At 52.7% G+C, this 22,793-nt stretch overlaps 1 protein-coding gene and 2 pseudogenes across 1 annotated transcript; 2 read left to right on the top strand and 1 right to left on the bottom strand.

The window, feature by feature from the left end:
- Nucleotides 1–7,689: 7,689 nt before the first annotated feature.
- LOC133752276 (immunoglobulin iota chain-like) lies at nt 7,690–8,219 on the bottom strand. The gene is made up of 2 exons (XM_062182736.1): nt 8,174–8,219; nt 7,690–8,087 (listed from the first exon to the last, which is right to left on the bottom strand). The coding sequence occupies exons 1-2, from the start codon at nt 8,217–8,219 to the stop codon at nt 7,690–7,692; spliced, it is 444 nt and encodes a 147-aa protein (XP_062038720.1).
- Nucleotides 8,220–16,440: 8,221 nt separating this feature from the next.
- On the top strand, nt 16,441–17,302 carry LOC133752043 (protein APCDD1-like; annotated as a pseudogene).
- Nucleotides 17,303–17,572: 270 nt separating this feature from the next.
- LOC133752042 (GPI transamidase component PIG-T-like) lies at nt 17,573–18,369 on the top strand (annotated as a pseudogene).
- The last annotated feature ends 4,424 nt before the right edge of the window (nt 18,370–22,793 follow it).

The raw sequence follows: 22,793 nt of genomic DNA, 5'->3' as shown, positions 1-22,793 counted from the left end.
TTGGGGAGTGAACCAGTGGATGGAAGCCTTCTCTCTGGCTCTACCTCTCTAACCCTTTCAAATAAAATAAGTTTAAGGAAGGATTTTTTTTAAAAGTGTCTCATTTGTCCTCATACCAGGCATCTAGGACAGTCTAGGACACAGCAGAGGAACATCTAAGTTCAAGTTGAAGCCTCAAATCCCCAAGACCCGAGTACAGTTGATGTTGTAAGACATAGGTGAGCATGAGATCATCCTTTATTTGAAAGTTAAAATATTCTTTACAAGTCAACAGATCAGCAGGGCCCTGCCTCTCCCATCCTCCCAGAACACCTCTTGCAACAAGGAGCCAAAGTCTTGGCCAATGACTAGAAGCTACCCAGACACGTGCAAGTAAGGACACTGAACCACGGCACTTCCGCAGGCTGGCTGTGCCACGCACTATCGCACGGTGGAGCTCTGTGTGGCTTTCAGCCCTCAGTGCTATGCAGTTTGTGGGTCTCCCCTCCCCCATTTGATCAAGTTCTGTCCAGCTTAGCTTAGCCATGGTTTGGCTCCTAAAGCAGTGTTAATCCAGGGTGGTCATCCACATATCCAGAGCATTCAACAAGGATAGGATACTTCAACATTTTTCAGCTCCAGCATTGCCACACACCATCTTATCTGTAGGAGGGTCAGTTTAGAAGGTCGTGGGAGATGACCACCCCGGGGTGGGGGCAGCAGCACAGGGCTGGCAGCAGGAACTCAGGTGGCAGCAGGAGCCCAAAACCACCCCCACCCAGCAGTCTCCAGGGCGCAGGCATCACGTGGAGCAGGCTGTTGCTGCCCACGCCCACGTTCTGCAGGTGGGCAGTGTGAAGTCTGTAGTACAGATGGGTAATATCGGTGCCCAGAAGTCCACATCTTAAGGTCTCCAGTGGTCTCTGCATGTCACTAAGACGACACAAGTAGTTATTCCCAGGGAGCTGAGGCCAGAGCTCTTGGCTTGGTCCAGCTCCATTGCCCCCCACACGTAGGGCTACACCCTAAGACGACCATAGGAGACCATCTCCTCACTTCCTGAGAGGACTTCAGAGTCAGGTGCTCTCCCATACCTACCATGGATGCTACACACACATTATTGGGCCACTGCTACCCACGTGAGCCTCACTTCTGCCACGGAAGCTACAGAGGTCAAGCTTTGGAAAGATCTCCACATGCTAGGGCTGATCTGTTCCTAGGCAATGAGTTTGGGAAGATGCTCCACTCCCCCCCCCCTTAGTACCCCTTTCCCCCAACCGCTAGCTTCCTAGTTGAGCAGAAGGCCTATGGGAGTTTCCATAAGCTCACCATTTGTGAGAGGGGTGCCTAGCCTAGCCAAGAAGACAGCAGCACTGCACAAATGCGGTGCTAGTTTGATTCCCAGCTCCGGCTTCCAACTCCAGAGCCCCGCTCATGAGGGATTCGAGGGTTCCCTGGCTGTCCTGATTGAGCAGTGTCCCCACCACCCCCAAGCGCATGTCCAACAGGAGTCTTGGCATGGAAATCGGGTCTTGGCAAATGTGATCAGGTCAAGGTGAGGGGAGACTAGAGAGGGTGACCCCTAGTCTGTTGACTGTGGTCCCTTACAGACAGACACACGGGAAGAAGCCATGTGCAGAGGCAGACTGCCCTGATGTGCCAAGGAGCGCAAAGGATCACCAGCAAGCACCAGGAGGTAGAACATCAAGCAACAACTCCTCCCCCGGAGCTTTCGGGGGGAGCACAGCCATGTCCACACCTTGACTTCCGACATCCCGCCCTCACTCATAAGGGAACACATTACCATGTTTTCAGCCACCCAGCTTGGGATCCTACGATGGGACCCCTGGGAGTCTACTACACAGGCCATTTCATATTCAAACAACCCTCCCACGTGCTCACCTGGCAGCTGTGTGGCTGGCCCAAGAGACAGCAAAGCTTACGGAGGTAGTCCAGCTTATTGAACCAGGAGAAGAAGGCCACAGGAGTTCCATGGTGTGAGCAGGTCTGCTCCTGCTGGGGTGGGGGACGGGGTATGAGCCGGGGCCGGTCTGGCTGACCCTGCAGCCTGTGGCTGCCAACATCGGCTCCCCTTTCCCCAGGATCTTCACCACAGGGGGCACGGCACTCCATGAGCGAGCAGCTTCCTGCCCTGGAGGCACGGAGACCCTCCCCGGGCACGGGCACGGAGGAGACAGGACAGGAAGTGGCGACTTCCTGTCAGGACAGGAGACCATCTCACTCTGCCTTGGAAGACGAGAGCAAGGCAAGGGTCCCCCGGCCCTGGGACCCATGGAGGCTCTGGCCTTGGATTCTGTACTAGCCTGGCCTTGGCCACGACCGAGGCCGGCTCTGCCTTGGCTAGTGCGTGTGTGTGTGCGAGACACAAAAGGGATGAGAGATCTCCCAGCACATCTCCCTCCTAGGTGAAGCCCAGCACCCTCAGCTCTGGCCTTCTGTGAAGATGGGCAAGGATACAGGCTCCTTAAAGCAGCCGCAGCCCTGGGATGCAGCAGGCCTTTGGTCCCCGTCCCTCCACATGGCCACCAGCTGCCCCACCCCACCTGCCACCCCAGGCACTGGGGTTTGTCCACACAATGCTTCCCTGCAGGCCTCTCGTCCCTTCTCGCACGCAGCCCTTTGTCAGAGGGCTGTCCCCACTCCTGCCCACCTCAGGCAGACCTGACCTACACCCAACAGGTGCACATCCACGGAGGCTCCCACCCCAGGGTGACTCCCACCAACTGTGCCTCTGCCTGCACCTCCCCCTGCTCCGGCCTTACCTGGGGTGAGCAGTGGGACTCCCGAGCCATGGCTACTCGATGATCCCAGCTGGAGGCAAGGAGAGGGCCAGGCCTGGGCCATCACTGTCCATCTTCGAGCGGCCCTCATCGAGGGTCACAATGGACAGGGTCAGGAAGAGGGAGCTCTCCAGGGACAGGACACAGCCGAGCCCTCAGCACTCAGCAGGCTCCGCACTGCAAGATACAAGACACCGAGAGGGGGACCGGTCTGTGCATCCACCAACCCGAGAACAAGATGGGGGAACCCTCAAGCAATCCCACACCGCTCAGCCTCTTCCCGTGTCACGGAAGGGCAGCCAAGGCCTCAGCCCGCTGACAGCAACATCCTCACCACCCACTCCTGCTCGTGCCTCGAGCAGAAACCCACAGCTCCCTTTCTGCCCAAGAGAAGCCACAGGGGCTTCTTCCAGTCCTGGACACCTGGGGGCTGGCAGGAAGACTGGCATCTCTGCATATCTGCTGTTCCTTAACAGGTCTAAGTGGAGAGAGCTTGTGTCCCCTCCCAACGCCCCTCCCCCGGGGAATTCCCATCAGCACATGCACAGGTTCAGGAGCCAGAGAGAAGGTGGACTGAGGGCTTAACGCCTGTGCAGACCGCAGCTCAGAGCTCAGCTTGTAAGGGGACAGGGAAACCACCAAGAACAAACCAGGCAGGTGGCCCAGGCATGGCCCCAGGAAAGCAGACTGAAGGGCGAGGCCCAGCTTCCTTTCCCAGCCAGGAATCCAAGCCTCTAAGCACAATGGCCCTCAGCCCAGGAGTCTGCCAGGTGGCAGACCAGGAGCCTAAGTGCATCGATTCGGGAGATTTCTCACAATGAACAGCCAGGCACAAAGGCTGCACTCCTACAGTGCTATCTGCAGCTGCTTGGGCACCGCCTTCCCACTGCCTGGTCCTTAAATGCACGGAGCTAAGGAACTAAGGAGCACACCCTCGTGGCTGGGGCCGGCCTTGTGGTGCAGTGGGCTAAGCTGCCGCCAGCTCCTTCACCACCTCGGAGTGCTCCAAACCCAGTGCCCTCAGGTCACGTTCCAGGTGCACAGTTGAGTGAATCACTGGCCACAGGCAACTAAACTCCACTTCCAGCCTTGCCCTGCTCCCCGGGAGGTCAGGGCTGGAACTCTAATCCTGTAGCTGGTTGCTCTGGCAACAGCTTTCCCAGTGGCCACACCAGGCTAGGCTGAGGTGTGGTTAAAGAGGCTTATTGCCAATAAAGGGTTCTATTCACCTTACTTGTGCCTGAGTGACCTCAGCAAGGGGGGGGATGGGTAATGAAAATTTAACAGGTGCTCCTATGCCCTCATCACTTAGGCAACCACAAGGGTTCCAGGGGTTCTGGCCAGGAGGCAGGGATGAAGACCAAAATATCTTCCTCCTATGTTGATGGATGTTTAGACAGGCAAATGGTAAATAGTCAAAGAAAAATACTGTGGCTGTTAGTCAACTTAAAGAACTGATAGGAGGGTAAGAGGAACGGTGTGTCAATGAAGAGGTAAAATGGATAATCCCAGGGACTGGTGTAGTGGGTTAAGCTGCGGCCTGTGACACTAGTGTCCCATATGGGTACCGGCTTGAGTCCTGGCTGCTCCACTTCCCATCCAGCTCCCTGCTCCTGTACCCAGGAGAGCAACAGAGGCTCAAGTGCTAGGCTCCTGCCACCTACACAGGGACCTGGACAGAGTTCCAGGATTCTGGCTCCAATTTGGACCAGCCCTGGCTGTTGCAGCCATTTGGGGAGTGAACCAGCAGATGGAAGACTTGTCTTCCCAACTCTGCATTTCAAATAGATAAAAAAATCTCGATTATGGGGCAGAGCCAAGATGGCAGAAGAGTGAGGGCACACACAACAGTTTGGGAAAAGAAATTTTAACAAGGGTGGAGTTACTGTACCCTTAAGAAGAGACTCAGAGGAAAAAACTGCAGAGGAAACTCTTCCAGATCTGGTGGATGTGACACGGAGGATCTACGAGGAGAGCAAGGTGGCCCACTGCCCCGCCGAGCCCTGCCGAGCCGCACGGAGCCGCGCTGTGCCGCGCCGCGCCGACCCAACCCGCACTGAGCTGCGCCACGGACACGGGGGCCACGAGAGTTGGGAAACAGCGAACCCAGCTACAGAAGCCCACCCACAGATTTTGAGCCCCGGCACTGGAAGGAAAGGTAACCCCGAGACATTGACCGCGAAGATTAGACCATGGTCCGCGCTCACGCGGGGGGGGAGGGGGAACTACACCAGGTTGACTGGAAAAAAAAAGGGAGAACCAGCTGGGACACTAGCCTCTCTCTGCACTCTCCTTACAAACCCCAGAAAGACAAAGAGCAGGGACCACTTTACATAAGAAAAACAAACTCTTTAGCCTAGGCAACACTGAAGAACCAAACAGAGCTCTTTGGCCACACCTCCAAGATGCCAAACAAACATAGAAACCAAGGTAACAAGAGCAAGGAAGACACTATAACGCCCCCAAATGAAAAAGACACCCCAATTCAAGATTATGAAGATGAAGAGATAGAGGAAATGCAAGAAGCAGATCTCAAAAAATTGGTAAGATCATTAAGAAGCTCTCAAAAACAAATTCTTGAACTACAGAAATCCTTAATGGACAAGATAGAAAATCTCTCTCGCGAAAATGAAATATTAAGGAGGAATCAAAATGAAATGAAACAACTAGTAGAACAAGAAACAGTGATAGTGACGAGAAACCATAATGAAATGAAGAATTCAATAGATCAAATGACAAACACATTAGAGAGCCTTAAAAACAGAATGGGTGAAGCAAAACAGAGAATATCGGAATTAGAAGACAGAGAACAGGAAGGGAAACAGGCAAACCAAAGAAAAGAAGAGGAAATTAGAAATCTAAAAAATATTGTCGGGAATCTACAGGATACTATTTTTTAAAGAAGGTTTATTTATTTATTTGAAAAGTGAAGTTATAGAGAGGTAGAGGCAGAGGCAGAGAGAGAGGTCTTCCATCCAGTGGTTCACTCCCCAAATGGCCACAACAGCCAGAGCTGGGCCAGGCCAAATATAGGAACCAGGAGCTTTCTCCAGGTCTCCCATGCTGGCCCCCATCTCTTTCTTTTAAATTGTTTTCAAAAATCTGGTCATTATAAAATTGGAAACTACAGATGCATCTTGCCTATGTACCTGAGGGTGTGGAAAAGAATGAAGGGTTAGAGAGGTGGAGTGCAGGCAAGGCTGGATCTGGGAATAGTGACAGTGATGTGTGCAGGGCACAGGCTGCAGCCTGAGGCCTGATAATGGCTGAGGCTGGACCTGACTCAGATGGAAGGAAAAGACAGGCTGGTGACTGGCAAGGAAAGGGTGACAGTGGTGTTTTGTGGAGTGCCTGTGACAGTCAACCCCAGGGCTAAATACTTCACATAAAATGAATCCACGCTAGTCTACGTATCTACATGCTACCTGGTGAAACCTCCAAGGCCAACAGAGCTAAGCCCCTCCCTGTAGCTGAACAAAAGCCCAAGTCCAAGGTCAAACCCTTGTGGAGGATAATGAAGCCCAGGACACTCTTCCTGGATTTGTCGTGCTAGCACAGAATCCCGGAGTCACTGAGTATGGAGGCGGGGGGGGGGTGACAGGCGGAAGATGGCGTTTTTCTGGAGGCCACATGGCTGACCTTGGGGGTGGGGCTAGGGGCAGGGGGAGCCTGAAACTTCTGTGCATTCGAGGAAGCGAAAGAACGCAGGGTCCCCGGGGCCTGCCGTGAGCTGACAGCAGTTTGATCACAGGCAGGCCACCAGCACGTGGGGACCAGCCAGTATTGACATGTGTCCGTCTCTTGCTGGAGAGGAGGAGGGGCTCTCGGGGTCTTTTTTACCATACTAGTGGACGTTCTCACCCAAGTTGGGGTCACAGGAGGAGTTGAAGGGGACCCCGATGATCCCAGGAAGCAAAGGCTTGGTTGAAGCCTTTGGAGGCGGGATGTGGGGGTGGGGGGGTCCTCCAGAGCAGGGGTGGCCCACTATGGCCCCAGTGGCCACACCTCCGGCAGCCCCACCTGGCTCTGTAAATGTTTGAGGAGCACAGGCACCCGCACTGGCTCTCATGATCTCTGTGGCTGCGACTGAGCATTGAGCATCTACAACGGCCCACAGGGTCAAAAATACCTACTCCCTGGCCCTTTCCAGGAAAAAACAAACAAACAAATCCTGGCTCTGTGCACCAGAGTGAAGGCACTGCTCTCCCTTACATGGGTGCTTCTCAGCTGGGGAGACTCTGCCACACCTGGGGACACTTGGTGACGTCTAGAGACCCGTGGGATTGGCACAATCCGAGGAGTGACACAGCTGGTGGGCAGAGGCCAATCCTGCAATGCACAGGACAGCCCCACAGCTGAGAACTGTTTAGCCCAGAATCTCAATAGAACCAAGGCGGAGCTCCCTGCACCCCGGGGTCACCTCCCCCAGAGACCCAGGGAAGGTGTCCCTATGCTCATTCGCCCTGGAAACTCAGCTGATGAGTCAACTGATGCCTACAGAAAGCACGCCCTTGGCAAAGATGTCCCTTTCCCACCCCCACCGAGAACGCAGGGTGCTTTGTCTGCCCTCCCCCCACCCCAGCGCCGTGATCTGGGGTGAGCCCCTGGCCGCAGTGCCCAGCCAAGCCAGCCGTCATGGCCAGGCTCTCTGGGATCCTGGCTCGCAACTGCGCCCCGCCCATCCTGACCGCTCCAGTGCCCAGCAAAACACAGCACCGAGACTTCTCAAGACCCAGCAACTTTAATCCCTTACCCCAGCCTCCAACCCGGGGGGCTTCCAGCAACACCGCCTGTGCCAGGACACACTCCGGGGCGGCTCGGGGACTCCTGGGACCGGCAGGGGGCACCTCCTTCCCCCCACGCCGGCCTCTCTCCAAGTTAAGGGGGTGCCAATCCTGGTGTCTCCGCCTCAAGGCACGCTGTCCTTGAGCACCTGGGACCCTGAGGCCGCAGGCTCCTTTTCCTCCCCCCTCTTCCTCTCCATCTGCTCCTCCAGGCTGCCCATGGCGCAATAATACACAGCCTCATCCTCCGGCCGCAGCTCCGAGATGATCAGGTAGCCGCTGTTCCGGGCCACGTCCTTGGATCCGGAGAAGCGAGGAGGGATCCCGGGGCCGTGGCCCTGGTTGGAGTGGGAGAAGTACCGCAGCAGGAACCTGGGCGGGTGGCCCGGCCTCTGCTGATACCAGAAGATGCTGTGTAGTCCCACGCTGTGGTCGCGGCTCAGGGTGCAGGTAAGATGGACCGTGGTCCCCAGGGCTGAAGACACAGATGGCGGCTGGTGCAAGGCCGGCTGATGGCCACCGCCTGGGGGCCAAATTCAGCACAGGGGACAGGGCAAGAGGCGCACAGGGGCAGGGGGCTTGGGCTCCACGGGTTCCCAGTTCCCTCACCTGCGCACTGGGCAAGTAGCAGGAGCCAAACTGGAATCCAGGACATGGTTCCTAGCCACACAGCACAATCTCGCACGACCTCTGCTCCTGGGGTGGGTCTTCACACTAAGCTGACAGCTCCCGCCCTGCTCCGAGGGGTGGGACCCTTCACGCCCCGGTCTCTGGTCACTACCACCCCAGGCTTTCGCGGGTTTGCAGCATAAGTTACAGGAACGGCCTTTGTGGCTCTGGTCTTGCTCCGTGGCAGCCTCTGGGGGAGGAAGCACCTGCTGGAGACTCCCAGGCTGGGGCTCAGGATGGCAGCCATTGGACTCAGGTCCCTCCTAGGAGTGACCTCAACTTCCCCCTCGGAGGGAGCTGGGGCCCTCAGAAATAACATTTCCTGTCCAACTTTAAATGCCCAGCGAACTGGAAAGAGAAGACACAGCCTCAGGCTGCTGACAGCACCTGCTCAGTACACACGTGTTGTCTGTGACCTTTTAAGATTTTATGTATTTATTTATTTTGAAAGGCAGAGTTGAGAGAGGGAGGGCAAGGGGGAGGGGGAGAGGGAGAGGGAGTGGGGGAGAGAGAGGGAGAGAAAGAGAAGGATCCACCATATATTGGTTCACTCCCCTAGAAGACCACAACAGCCCTTGAAGCCAGGAGCCAAGAACTCCATCCTGGTCTCCCACGTGGGTGCAGGGGTCCAAGCACTTGGGCCACCTTCTGCTGCTTTCCCAGGCCACAGCAGGGAGCTGGATCAGAAGAGGAGCAGCTGGGACACTACAAACCTGTGCCCGTATGGGATGCAGGCCCCACAGGTGGCAGCTTCACCTGCCACACCCCAACACCAGCCCCTGTCTGTGGCTTCTTTTCTTGCTCCAAGGACACAGTTGAGTAGTGACAGAGACCATCTGGGCCACAAAGCCAGAAACAGCCCTTTCCAGAAAGTATTTGCAGGTCCTGCCACTCTCCCGTGCAGAAAAGTAAATGCATTTTTTTCTCTCTCACTTGGACCAGCTGTTCTGTGCATTTAACCTCACAGGCCCTGGAGAGAATAGGGTGTTCTGATCCCTTCCTCACCCTAGGCGTGCCTTCAGCCCAGCTCCTGTCCCTCCTAAGATTGAAGTAGAGTGACTGGAGTCTTGAGAAGGAGACCCCAGGGGAACCCAGACTCCTAGCCCTGCCCACTCTCCAGCCCACAGAGCAGGCTCCCCTTGGTCCTCTTATGACTGAACTGTGTTACCCCAAAACTGGCACAGCAGGCTAAGCTGTCACCTGGGATGTCTACATTCCATGTCTGAGTGCCTGGTTCAAGTCCTGGCTGCTCTGTGATTCCAATCCAGCTTTACTGGGAGGCAGCAGATGATGGCACAGGTACTTGGGTCCCTGCCAGCCTCGTGGGAGATCTGGATGGAGTTCCTGCCTCCTGGCTTTGACCTGGTCCAGCCCTGGCTGTTGCAGCCATTTGGGGAGTGAACCAGCAGACAGAAGATATGTCTCTCCAGTTCTACCCCTTTCCCTGTCAAATAAAACATTGTAACATGATAATAAGGAAATAGGGAGGCAGATACATGAGGACCTGAGCCCTGAGCCCTGGTGATGGCCAATTTGCCTGAGTGCCCAGTTATCAAAACACCAGGAGGTGGTTACAAGACACTTTTCCAGGGCCAGCACTGCGGCATAGTAGGTTAAGCCTCTGTCTGCAGGGTCAGCATCCCCTACGGGGGCTGGTCTGAAACCCAGCTGCTCCTCTTCTGATCCAGCTCCCTATTAATGTGGCTGGGAACGCAGCAGAGGATGGTTCAAGTCCTGGGGACCCTGCACTCATGTGGGAGACCTGGAAGAAGCTCCTGGCTCCTGGCTTTGGGCCAGCCCAGTCCTGGCAGTGTGGCCATTTGGGGAGTGAACCAGCAGATGGAAGACCTCTCTCTCTGTCTCTGTATCTCTGTCTCTGTATCTCTCTCTCTCTATTTCTGTCTCTGCCTTTCAAATAAATAAATACATGGTTAATAAAACTCCTTCTCCATGCTTTCCAATGAGGAGTGTGGCCTTGGAAATCCATGGTGGGAGTGAGAGGCAGGAAGCCCCTGCAGGCAGTGGTGATGGCCAGGATGTGAAGGACTCTTGGCTCCAAAGCAGCCATGGCCAGAAGACTCATGCGGCTTCTCTGAGAGGGAAGCAGACAGAGGAAACCCTCAGCAGTGTGGGCTCTCGCGCTCACCGGAAACAGCAGAGGGGCTTTTTCAGGCATCGTGGTGGAAAATGAACGTTGCCCTCCAAGCACCTGCTGTGCAGGTGTTGCCTGCCCTCCCAGGGGGTAAAGTCCCTGGCTCAGGGCTTGAGGAGAAACTCCAAGGAAGAGGTCCATGTTCAAAGCCGGAGACTGAATCCGAGACACGGGGCCAACCCTGGAAATGCAGGTGTGTTCCCCAAAGCCCAGGGGACGCGTGTGTTCTGAACTCGCGCTTGGATGTGTGGGCGTGGGGTGCAGGGGCTGAGTCCCCACCTCGGGTCACCCACATCCCCTCAGTGTGCACGGGTTCGAGTTTCCCCTCTGCCTCCAACCCAGCTTTCTGCATACGCACGTCCAGGAAGGGAGCAGGCGATGGCTCGAGTGCTTCCATCCCTGCTGCCCCTGTGGAAGACCTGGATTGAGCTCCTGGTTCCTGACTTCAGCCTGGTACAGCCTCAGCATTGTGGGCATTTGAGGGGTGAACCATGGTGGGGAGAACTCCCTCTACTTCACCCTCCCTTTCTCCCTTCCTATCTCCCTCTCCCTCCATTCTATTTCTCTCTCTTTCTCTCCTTCAAATAAAAACCTTAAATAAATCAATTTATTAAAAGGCACCAGTCCAGGCTGGCGCTGCAGCTCACTAGGCTAATCCTCAACCTGCAGCGCCAGTACTCTGGGTTCTAGTCCTGGTTGGGGTACCTGTTCTGTCCCGGTTGCTCCTCTTCCAGTCCAGTTCTCTGCTGTGGCCCAGGAACGCAGTGGAGGATGGCCCAAGTGCTTGGGCCCTGTACCCACATGGGAGACCAGGAGGAAGCACCTGGCTCCTGGCTTCAGATTGGCACAGCACGCTGGCCATAGTGGCCATTTGGGGGGTGGACCAATGGATGGAAGACCTTTCTGTCTGTCTCTTTCACTAACTCTGCCTGTCAAAAAAAAAAAGACACCAGTCCTATCATATTATGGGCCATCATAATCAACTATGACCTGATCTTAATTATATGCACAAAGACTATTTCCAAATGATGCCACCTTCACAGATGCTTGGAGTTAGGAACAGGTAATAGTGTCCCCTTAATAGCCTTTCAATCCTTGATCTTGGGGTTATTTTCTTTCTGCTTAGATCTTCTTTCTTTTGTTTCTGACTTGTAGTTATCCATGTGAAACTCTTCATCTCTGTGGTTAAGCTTATTCTTAAGAATTTTATTTGGGGCTGGTGCTGTGGCATGGTGGGTAAAGCTACTGCCTGCAGTGTGGGCATCCCATATGGATGCCAGTTCGAGTCCTGGCTGCTCCACTTCTGAGCCAGCTTTTTGCTGGGAAAGCAGCGGGAGATGGCCCAAGTCCTGCGGCCCCTGCACCCATGTAGGAGACCTGGAGGAAGCTCCTGGCTCCTGGTTTCAAATTGGCACATCTCTGGCCATTGGGGCCTTCTGGGGCGTGAACCAGTGGGTGGAAGACCCCCCCCCCTGCAACTCTGACTTTAAAATAAACAAGTAAATCTTAAAAAAAGAATTTTATTCTTTTCAATGACACTTTTGAGTGAGATTCTCTTAATTTACTTTTTGGACAGTTCATTGTTGTGTGTAGAAATATGATAGTTTTTTTCATATTTATTTATTTATTTGAAGGGCAGAGTTACAGAGAGAGAAAAAGAGACAGACAGAGATAGAGAGATCTTCTATCTACTGGTTCACCCCTCAAATGGCCACAATGGCTGGAGCTGGGCAGCCAGGAGCTAGGCTTCCTCCAGGTCACCCAGGTGGGTATGGGGATCAAACACTTGCGTAATCCTCAACTGCTTTCCCAGGCACATTATCAGGAAGCTGAATCAGAAGTGGAGCAGCCAGGACTCAAACCAGTGCCCATAGGGCATGCCGCACTGCAGGCATCTGCTTTACTCACTGAGCCACAGTGCTGTCCCCATGATTGCTTTTCATATGTTGACTTTGTGCCCTCCAATATTACTGAGCCTATCTAGATCTTTTTATAAGATTTATTTTATTTATTTTTAAGACAGAGTTAGAGAGAGAGAGAGGTAGAGATAGAGGTCTTCCACCTGCTGGTTCACTCCCCAGATGGCCACAATGTTCAGAGCTGCACTGATCCAAAGCCAGGAGCCAGGAGCTTCTCCTGGGTCTCCCATATGGGTGCAGGGACCCAGGCACTTGGGCCACCCTCTACTGCTTTCCCAGGCCACAGCAGAGAGCTGGATTGGAAGAGCAGCAGCCAGGACTAGAACCAGCACCCATATGGGATGCCAGCACTGCAGGCCAGGGCTTTAACCCACTGCGCCATAGTGCTGGCCCTGAGCCTATCTAGTTCTAACAGTACTTTTTTTGAGGCTTCACAGTTTTTTTGTGTAGCAGGTGTCATGGTGCAGTGGATAAAGTGGGTTAAGAGCACTGGTTGGAATCCCAGCTGCTCCACTTCCAATCCAGCTTCCTGCTAATAAGGGTCTTGGGAAAGCAGTGGAAGATGGTCCAAGTGCTTGGGCCCTGCAGCCATGTGGGAAATCTAGATGGAGTTCCTGGTCCTTGGCTTTGGCTTGGCCTAGATCTGGCTATTGTAGACATTTGGGGAGTGAGCCAGCAGATGGAAGATTTTCTCTCACTCTCCCTCTTTTTCAAATAGGCAAGTAGATCATTTATTTTAAAAATTTATGCATATATGATCATACCTAAAGCAAACATAATTTCACATCTTCCTTTCCAGTTGGGGTGCCTTTAGTTTTTCTTTCTTCTCTAATTGTTCTGGCTGGGCAATGGTGACTAACACGTCAATGAACCTGGGACTACAAATACCTCATCTAGGTGGTGATTTTACTTCCTTTGAACATGCAATTGATTGATTTGAACGGCAGAGTTAGAGAGAGAGAGGGACAGAGAGAGAGAGAGGTCTTCCATCCACTGGTTCACTCCCCAAATGGCCACAACGGCTGGAACTAGGCCAATCTGAAGCCAGGAGCTAGGAGCTTCTTCTGGGTCTCCCATGTGGGTGTGCAGAGGAGCCCAAAGACTTGGGCCATCCTCTGCTGCCTTCCCAGGCACACTAGCAGAGAGCTGGAGAAGAAATGGAGCAGCCGGGACTTAAAGCGGTGCCCATATGGGATGCTGATGTCGCAGGCAGCAGCTTTACCCACTACACACAACGCCAGCCCCAGGAGTTTTCAACACTTAAGCTTGTCCACATTGACCCCCAGGATTCACTTATTACCGTTTGTGATTTCCCACCCATGTTCTACCTCCAGCAGGGGCCTCTGCCCGGGTAAAGCTGTGATTCTTTGATCTGCCAGTCACATCCATTTTCGGAGGAATGTTTTGTCTGTGACCTCATCTCTCGTGTATCCAAGAAAAGTTAATTTTCAGTTTGTTAAGTTTTTCTCTTGTTATGAAGCTGTGAGTGCCAAGCCCCATGTTTCCTACATTGGCCCACATCCTGGAAATCTATTTGTCCTTTTTGTTTTAAATAATGGAAATTTAGGTTTGCTTGTTTCACCAGCAGGTGGTCTCTTATCATCCTTTTTCCTGAACAAAAGGGAAGAGATGTACCAGGAAGAGTTCCATTTTTGAAAAATAGAAATAAATGGCATCCTAGAATTAAAGCCTGGGCACCAGGCAACCTTGAGTGTTCTTTCCCTGTTCTTCCTTGTGTGTGAGCTTTGACATCAGGTCTGTCCTGTCTGGCTGAGAGAAGTCTAAACATGTGGAGTATGGACTCTCATTGGTGGAAGTGTTACTGACACCCAAGTCCTCATCAACAGTGCCAGATTAACGAGGACAAAGCTGGAGGATGAAAGAAAGAGCAAGTTTAATTATCTACCAGTGGATGAGGAGGGTAGCAGTATCCTCCATGGGGTGGTCTGGAGGTCTTAAGAAGTGCAAAAGAGAGGTTGGGCTGCAAGTCAGGAGTTGAAGGTAGGGGCTGAGAAACAGGTAGATGACAAAACTGTTTGATAACAGGGTGTGTTATCAACCTCAGATATCAATGCGGGGGCCAGTGCTGTGGCGTAGCGGGTAAAGCATCCACCTGCAGTGCCGCCATCCCATATGGCCACCAATTCAAGTCCCGGCTGCTACACTTCTGATCCAGCTCTCTGCTATGGCCTGGGAAAGCAGTGGAAGATGGCCCAAGTCCTTGAGAGCCTGCACCAACATGGGAGACCCAGAGGAAGCTCCTGGCTCCTGGCTCCTGGCTTCAGATCAGCTTAGCACAGGCCATTGTGGCCAAATGGGGAGTGAACAAACATGGGAGACTTTTCTCTCTCTCTGCCTCTCTGTAACTCTTTTAAGTAAATAAATCTTTTAAAAAAGATAAATTTAGGGACAGGTGTTTGGCATAGCAATTAGGATGTCTCTTGGAATCACTGCCTCACATATCAGAGCACTTGGTTTTGAGTCTCAGCTCTGCTTCTAATTCCCGCACTCCTGCTATTGCACACCTGAGAGTCAGCAGGTTAAATGGCTCAAGTAGTTGGGTGCCTACCACCCATATGGGAGGCCTGGATTGAGTTCCTGGCTACCAGCTTTGCTTGGTCCAGCCCTGGCCTTTGTGGGCATCTAGAGAGGGAACCAGTGGATGGAAGAGTTCTGTCTATGTGCAGGTAATTAGGCACACGAGGCAATTCAAAGATGGCGCCCAAAGGAAGTAAGGTGGGCAGAAACCAAAGCTAATTGGCCACACAACATCAGGGGAAGTGACGACAACTGATGACGATTGTACAGACATATGGCTAGTCCTATAAAAAATTGCCCCATAAACTGACCTTTTAAGTGATTGGTTGGTCCTTATGCCCTGCCCCACTGACTCTGCAGTTTTGTGCTTTAAACGGCTTTGTTACGCGTGCAATAAATGAGTTCTTGCTTGACGCCCCTCTTCATCTGATTGTCTCCGGGATCAGAAGGCTGGGGAGTGGGCAAGCGGCACACTTCCCTTTCCTCGGACCCAGTCCATCCTTGTTTGGGTGGACTAAGACCCTGCATCTGGCGCCCAATGTGGGGCTCAAACCGTAACTTTTTGGCTGAGGCTAAGCAGTCTCTCAGGGCAAGTGAAACCCTCAGTATGGGTAATGCAGTTTCATCCAAAGAGGACTCGGCCTTAAAGGCCTTACAGGACTTGGGAGAGCCCAAAGACTCAGAGGAAGATGGCAGGGAAAGAATGGGCTAAGAGTAATCAGGAAGCAAAAACAAAAGCAAAAGTCACTCCACCTAGCCCATCCACCCCAGAAGGACCAGAACCCTCCTCCCCATACCTCCCAGGGGCAGAGGCTGCCTCCCCCTGTGTAGAGTCATGGAGGGAGCTATGGGATCTGGACCCTTGCGATTGCTCAGGAGGAGGGAGAAGAAATGAGATGACCTATGTGGGAGCAGCCACTGGCATGGCAGCGGCTATGCCACTTTCTCTGCTGGTACTGCTGCTCCTGGGGCCAGGCGGCTGGGGACAGGCAGAGTCCCCACGCGACACCATGTGGGAGGATCACCGTGCATGGAGCCCAGTGGGGACCACAGGAGCTGGAGTGGCAGTGGCAGGGGTGGCCCCAGGCCAGCAGTGGCCTCGGCATGGGGCCGACAGCTGCCACCTGCTGGGTCGAGTGGTGGCACGGACCCGGAGGATGATGGCAGTAAGTGCTGGGGCTGGCAGCCCAGGCAGGGGATGCAGGTGGGGGAAGGGGAGGGCTGCAGCTCCAGGCCCCTCTCTCCACTGCCAAAGTGGGGGACGCAGGGCCAGGCAAAGAGAGGCCGGGGTGGCTCACCAAGAGGACGTGACGTGGACGTGGGCCGGCCATGGACCCTGGCCTGACAGTGTCAAGCAAGTTTGCGCCTCGCACTACTGCACTGCGCCCACTGGGTATGGGGCGCTCCGCAGCCACCTGAGGCTGGGGTCTGTTATGGCCACCCACAGGCTGCAGCCGAGGAGTGGTGTCAGCATGTGCCCCATGCCTGAGCACTCGCTGGACCCGCTGGAGGTGGAGGGTGGTGTGTGCCGAGTTGCAGGGCTGCGCAAGCACCAGTTTGGAGTGAGGCGAGTGGGCATGCCCTGAGGAGCACTGGAGATGTCCTGGCCGTGTCGCCTCCTGTTCAGATACCTATTCCCAGCCCTCCTGCTGCACAGGCTGGGAGAGGGTTCTGCTCTCCCTCATCTAGACAGTAGGACCCATCCTAGGTCCTTGGACAAGAGCATCTGGAGGGCTTTCAAGGAATCCCATTGCCATCATATGCTGAAACATCTCCACAATGGCGTGCACATCACCGTGCAGATGCCACCCACCACTGAGGGCCACTGGGTCTCCATGGGCCAGGTGGAGTCAGACTCGAAGTCAGATCGGGTCCAGAGTTCATCACCCTGGACTTACAGATTCTACCACAACAAGACCTTTCAGACCTACCAGTTTTATTATGGCAGCAACCAATGCAACAAACCCCACCTACACCCTCATCATCTGAGGCCTCTGCCAGGCCTCCTGGATCATCCATGGTGGCATGGAAGCCAACTACCAGCTGCACAGCATTGCAGGTCATCTGCCACTTGGAGGTGGCCACTGAGCAGCTCAGGCAGCACATGAACCACATGTGCCCGGGCTTCCTGGCTGCAGGGACCCCCTGGGTGCAGGACGTGGCTTACAACCTGTGGCAAGAGGAGAATGGTTGCGAGTACACCAAAGCCGTGAACTTCACATGCACGAGCTGCAGCTGGTCTGGGTGGAGAAGCAGTACCTGCACCACAACCTGGACCACCTGGTGGAGGAGCTCTTTCTTGGCCATATCCACACCAATACCACCCAGCGAATGTTCTACTGGCCATCCAGTTACCAGCCTCTGCTGCAGAGTGCTAAGAACCACAACCACGCCTGCACAGCCTGTCACATCATCTTCCTCCCCTTTCTCTTTCAGATTCTCAGGTGGTCTTTTTCTTAGCCCGCTGCCTCTTAAAGTCAGCCCAGACCACGTGTCCCCTTGGAGGGCTTCCCCTGTAGGAGCTGAGCTCGGGACCCCGCCTTTGGAAACTGGCTGCCCCTGTCGTCTCAGGGCCTCATCCTGAGCACCGCACCTACCCCACTGGTGGCCTCATTTGCTCCTCCATGGAGCCAAATCGCCCTTCGCCAGCATGTGCCACCGCCCTGGTGTGGGCCACACTGGACCACTTCCACCTGCAGGCCAAGGCCCTGATCAAGCCACTGATGCACACCATCACCCACCACCATGTACCAGGATGTCATCTTGGGCAGATGAAAGACCTATGCAGTCTACCTGCTCGACACAGCCTGATCAACAGCTCTCTCCACCTCCAGCTCAAGTGGAAGAGACCCCCAGAGAGCAGAGCCCCACCGGTGCCCTTCCTGCATGCCCAGCACTATGTGAGTGGCTGTGGGCTGCAAAAGGGGGAGGTGAGCACCCTGCTGTACAACACCCACCCATACCACATTTTCCCCGTGCTGTTGCTGGACACTGTGCCCTGGTACCTGCAGCTCAACGTGCACACGCTCACCATCACATCCAACGGCAAGGAGAACAAACCAAGTTACATCCACTACCAGCCTGCCCAGGACTGCCTGCAGCCCCACCTCCTGGAGATGCTCATTCAGCTGCCCGCCAGTTCGGTCACCAAGATCTCCATCCAGTTTGAGTGGGCCTTGATCAAGTGGACTGAGTACACTCCAGACCCCAACCACGGCTTCTATGTCAGCCCACCCGTCCTCAGTGCCATTGTGCCCGGTGGCAGCCACACCAGTGGACTGGGAAGAGAGCCCCCTCTTCAGTACCCTATTCCCGGTCTTCAACGGCCCCAGCTACTTTGTGCAACACTGTACATGGAGCCGCTGCTGGTGAGCCTGCCAACGCTGGACTTCAGCATGCCCTACAACGTGATATGCCTCACGTGCACTGTGGTGGCCGTGTGCTATGGCTCCTTCTACAACCTCCTCACCAGAACCTTCCACATTGAGGAGCCTAGCACTGGCAGCCTGGCCAAGAGGCTGGCCTAAATGAAAAACTTTTAAAACAAAAAGGAGGATGGCCCGGGAAGGCAGTGGAGGATGGCCCAAGTCCTTGGGCCCTGCACCCCATGGGAGACCAGGAGAAGCACCTGGCTCCTGCCTTCCGATCAGCACAGCGCCAGCCGTGGGGGCCATTGGAGGGTGAACCAATGGCAAAAAGGAAGACCTTTCTCTCTGTCTCTCTATGTACTCTGCCTGTCAAAAAAAACCCAAAAAACAAAAAACAAAAAGGGGGGGACCAGCCCCCATCTCAATGGGGGTGTGAGACTACAGGGATGGGTCACTGGATTAGTCAGAAGGGTCTCAGGAAAATATCTGGAATGAATGTCAAATTGTTAATGAGACCTTAGGCCAATGGGTGGCACCCCAGAAGGAAGGGATGTTTTGACTATGCAGGGCTACAGGACTCACACTTTGTATTTTGACAGGGGTATTGGTACACAGCAATGATTCCTCATCCCCCACATACTGTGTCACCCAAATGAAGAAGTGGTGGTTTGCCTACACCGGTGTCAGCAATGAGAGGTTATGACCGCTGCAGCGGTAACCACACTCATAGGTTTGGGTGCCACAGGGGTTGGCTTAGGAGCTTCATTTTTAATAAAACAAAAAAGGAGGGGTTCTGGGAAGTACAGGACAGTATGACAAAATTAATAATAATAATAAAAAAAACCTCCGTGTAGCCAGGACGTACTTCCTAATGGAGGTGTCCATATGCTCGAACCTCAAAAGAGGTGGGTGATCAGCTAAAACAAAAAAGGAGGGACCGCGGGGAAATTAGGCACATGAGGCATTCAAAGATGGCGCCCAAAAGAAGTAAGGTGGGCAGAAACCAAAGTTGTTTGCCACCAAAGCTAACTGGCTACACAACATCAGGGGAAGTGATGACAACTGACAATGAGTGTAGACATATGGCTAGTCCTATTAAAAAATCGCCCTGTAAACTGACCTTTTAAGTGATTGGTCCTTATGCCCTGCCCCAATGACTCTGCAGTTTTGTGCTTCGAAAGGCTTTGTTACAAGTGCAATAAACAAGTTCTTGCTTGACTTGACTCCCCTCTGTGTCTGTCTCCAGGATCGGGAGGCTGGGGAACAGCTGAGTGGCACACTTACCTTTCCTCGGACCAGAGTCCATCCTCATTTGGGTGGACTAAGGTCCTGGCTGCCAACTTTGGCTTGGTCCAGCCCTGGCCTTTGTGGGCATTTAGATTTAGAGAGGGAACCAGTGGATGGAAGAGTTCTGTCTATGTGTAGCTTTCTGCATTTTAAATAAATGATTATTTAAAGCTTTACTTTGGTGCAAAATATTTTTAAATACATGCATGTAGTTTTTCATAAAGCCGCATTTTTCATGAACTTTCTGATGACTTTTTAAAAAATTTATTTGACAGGTAGAGTTATAGACAGTGAGAGAGAGAGAGAGAGACAGACAGAGATAAAGGTCTTCCTTCCATTGGTTCACACCCCCCCCCCAATGGCTGCTATGGCCAGCACTGCTGATCCAAAGCCAGGAGCCAGTTGCCTCCTCCTGGTCTCCCATGCGGGTGCAGGAGTTCAAGCACTTGGGCCATCCTCCACTGCCCTCCTGGGCCACAACAGAGAGCTGGACAGGAAGCGGAGCAACTGGGACTAGAACCTGGTGCCAATATGGGATGCCATCGCTGCAGGTAGAGGATTAACCAAGTGAGCCATGGCGCCAGCCCCTCTGATGACTTTTTATATGCATATGGAGGCAGGCTACTTAGGATGCCTACATATCTTTTTTTTTTTTGACTGGCAGAGTTAAACAGTGAAAGAGAAAGGTCTTCCTTCTGTTGGTTCACCCCCCAAATGGCTGCTATGGCCAGTGCGATGCGCTGATCCAAAGCCAGGAGCCAGGTGCTTCCTCCTGGTCTCCCATGCAGGTGCAGGGTCCAAGCACTTGGGCCATCCTCCATTGCCAACCTGGACCACAGCAGAGAGCTGTACTGGAAGAGGAGCAGCTGGGACAGAACCAGCGCCCCAACTGGAACTAGAGTCCAGAGTACTGGCGCTGCAGGCAGAGGATTAGCCTAGTGAGCCACGGTGCCAGCCAAAGATGCCTACATCTCTTATCAGGAACTCGGCTCCCCTCACAATTCTGGCTTCCTGCTGATGCGCACCCTAGGAGGCAGTGTAGTTGACTCCTGTAGTTGATTTCTGTCACCCACATGGTAAACAGATATACTTCTGGGCTCCTGGCTTCAGTTTGTGCCATCCCTGGCTACTGTGGGCCTTAGAGGAATGATCCAGCAAATGGAAGATATTCATTCATTCATTCGCTCACTTGCTCACCCTTGTTCTTCATATCTCTCTCTCTCTCTCTCTCTCTCTCTCTCTCTCTCTCTCTCTCTCCTTCTCCCTTGCCCTCACCCTCACCAATTTAAGTCAATAAAAATCAAGTTTAAAAATGGTTCAGAAGGGGGCTGGTGTTGTAGCATAGCAAGTTAAGCCTCTGCCTGTGATGCTGGCATCCCATATAGGTGCTGGTTTGTGTCCCGGCTGCTCAACTTCCAGTTCCCTGCCAATGTACCTGGGAAAGAAGCAGAAGATGGCCAAGAACTTGGGCCCCTGTTCCCATGTGAGAGACTGGGAAGAAGCTCCTGGCTTCGTCCAGGCTCAGTCCTGACTGTAGTGACCACTTGGGGAGTGAACTAGCAGCCAGAGCCCCAGGAGGTCTCCTCTGAACCACCTGACCTAAGCGTCCTGATAGTGAGCAGGCCACTGAAGATGGTCACTGTGGAAGCTTCAAAAGCATAAGCAGGCAGAAGGGGATGCGAATGGCACCATCCCCCCTTCCATGAGAAAGTCTTCCTGGACCAAAGCCTGCCTATTTGCCGCGGACATATCCAAAACAGACTCAGGCCTGCTGCTTACCTGCTGCTTTCATTTCTTTTCTATAATTTTTTTTTCAGCTTTAAGATGCAACAAGTTTTAACATTTTGCCATATCACTTTTCTCATAGACATTATATACATACACATATAATGCTTGAAAAGAGGGATATTAAAATCACAAGGGATTCATGATGATGATCGTCATGTGGAAAACGAGGGGTGTGTGGTCCTACACATGGCATGATTCAGTGAAGCAATATATGTAACTACGCACCTACACAATTATTCTGGGTTTTCCAGACACTCAATCCAAATTTTTTTGGAAAAAAAGAATGGATGGCTTGCCTGTTTGGGAACAAACTCTGAATTATTAAGTCTTGCTTGGAGATACGCTGACTCTCTCGGCATTTGTTCTGGCTCAGGAGAAAACAGCTGTGTGGTCTGGTGCAGTGGTGCCCCCTTTAGACTGTGCCTTTATTATTAGAAATGCAGTTACATGTTCTACTTTCAGATACTTGGGATGGAGTTCAAAAGTGCACCCTTCCTGGTGTAGAGCGAGTCCAACTGACCACAGAAACATCTGAGATTGGATCACAAGGATACTGGTGTCTTCTGATTTCTACAAAATTACCTGTTCTTCTTATAACTTAGTGATTAAATACAAAATGAATCCCAAAAAATGTTCTAAGTTGATTATGTTTTTTTTTACAACTCCATGAATATACTAAAAAGAGTTGTGCACTTTAAATGGATAAATTGTGAGGGGTGGGAGTTGTATCTCAACAAACCTGTTTCGTTTCTCAGATTTATTTATTTGAAAGAGTTACAGAGAAAGACAGAAGGAGGGCAAGAGAGACCTTCCTTCTGCTTGTTCACTCCCAAAATAGCTACAACAGTCAGGGCTGGGCCAGGCTGAAGCCAGGAGCCTCCTTCAAGTCCACCATGTGGGCACAGGGTTTCCAAGGACTTGAGCCATTCTCCATTGCTTTCCCAGGCACACCAGCAGGGAGTTGGATTGGAAATGGAGTAGTCAGGACCCTAACCGGTCCATATGGGATGCCATCATCACAGTTGGCAGCTCTACCCGCTATGCCACAGTGCCGGCCCCTGTTAATATATTCTAATCCTGCACATTGATATATGTAGCTGCTTTTTTATAGTGAAAACCCTGAGCAGTCTAGATATGTTTCAGTAGTTGAACAGTTAAACAAACTGTGTGGTACATTTATAGTATGGAGTATCAGGATGCATGGATTTCAAAAAATTTTGCACCAAAATAAACTTATCTTTTAATTCCATTTTCCAGGAACTTTTCAAAGCACCCTTATACTACTCAGGAATAAAAGGGATGGATTGATGATAAGTGGGGGGAAAAAGTTTAAACTACAGAGTGAAGAAAGCTGATCTCAGATTATATACTCTGTAATGTCCGCTTAGATATCAATCCTTAAGTGGCAAAGAGTGGAGATGGAGAACAGGCGGAGGGTTTCCAACATTTACATAGGAAGTGGAGGTAGAAGGGAGATGGGTGTCCCTGTAAAACCTAAATTTGAAGAA

This window comes from Lepus europaeus, chromosome 23, assembly GCF_033115175.1.
Source record: "Lepus europaeus isolate LE1 chromosome 23, mLepTim1.pri, whole genome shotgun sequence".
In the NCBI taxonomy this organism is placed as follows: domain Eukaryota; kingdom Metazoa; phylum Chordata; class Mammalia; order Lagomorpha; family Leporidae; genus Lepus; species Lepus europaeus.
The sequence above is the reverse complement of the archived record's forward strand: the minus strand, read 5'-3'. Positions and strand labels throughout refer to the sequence as shown.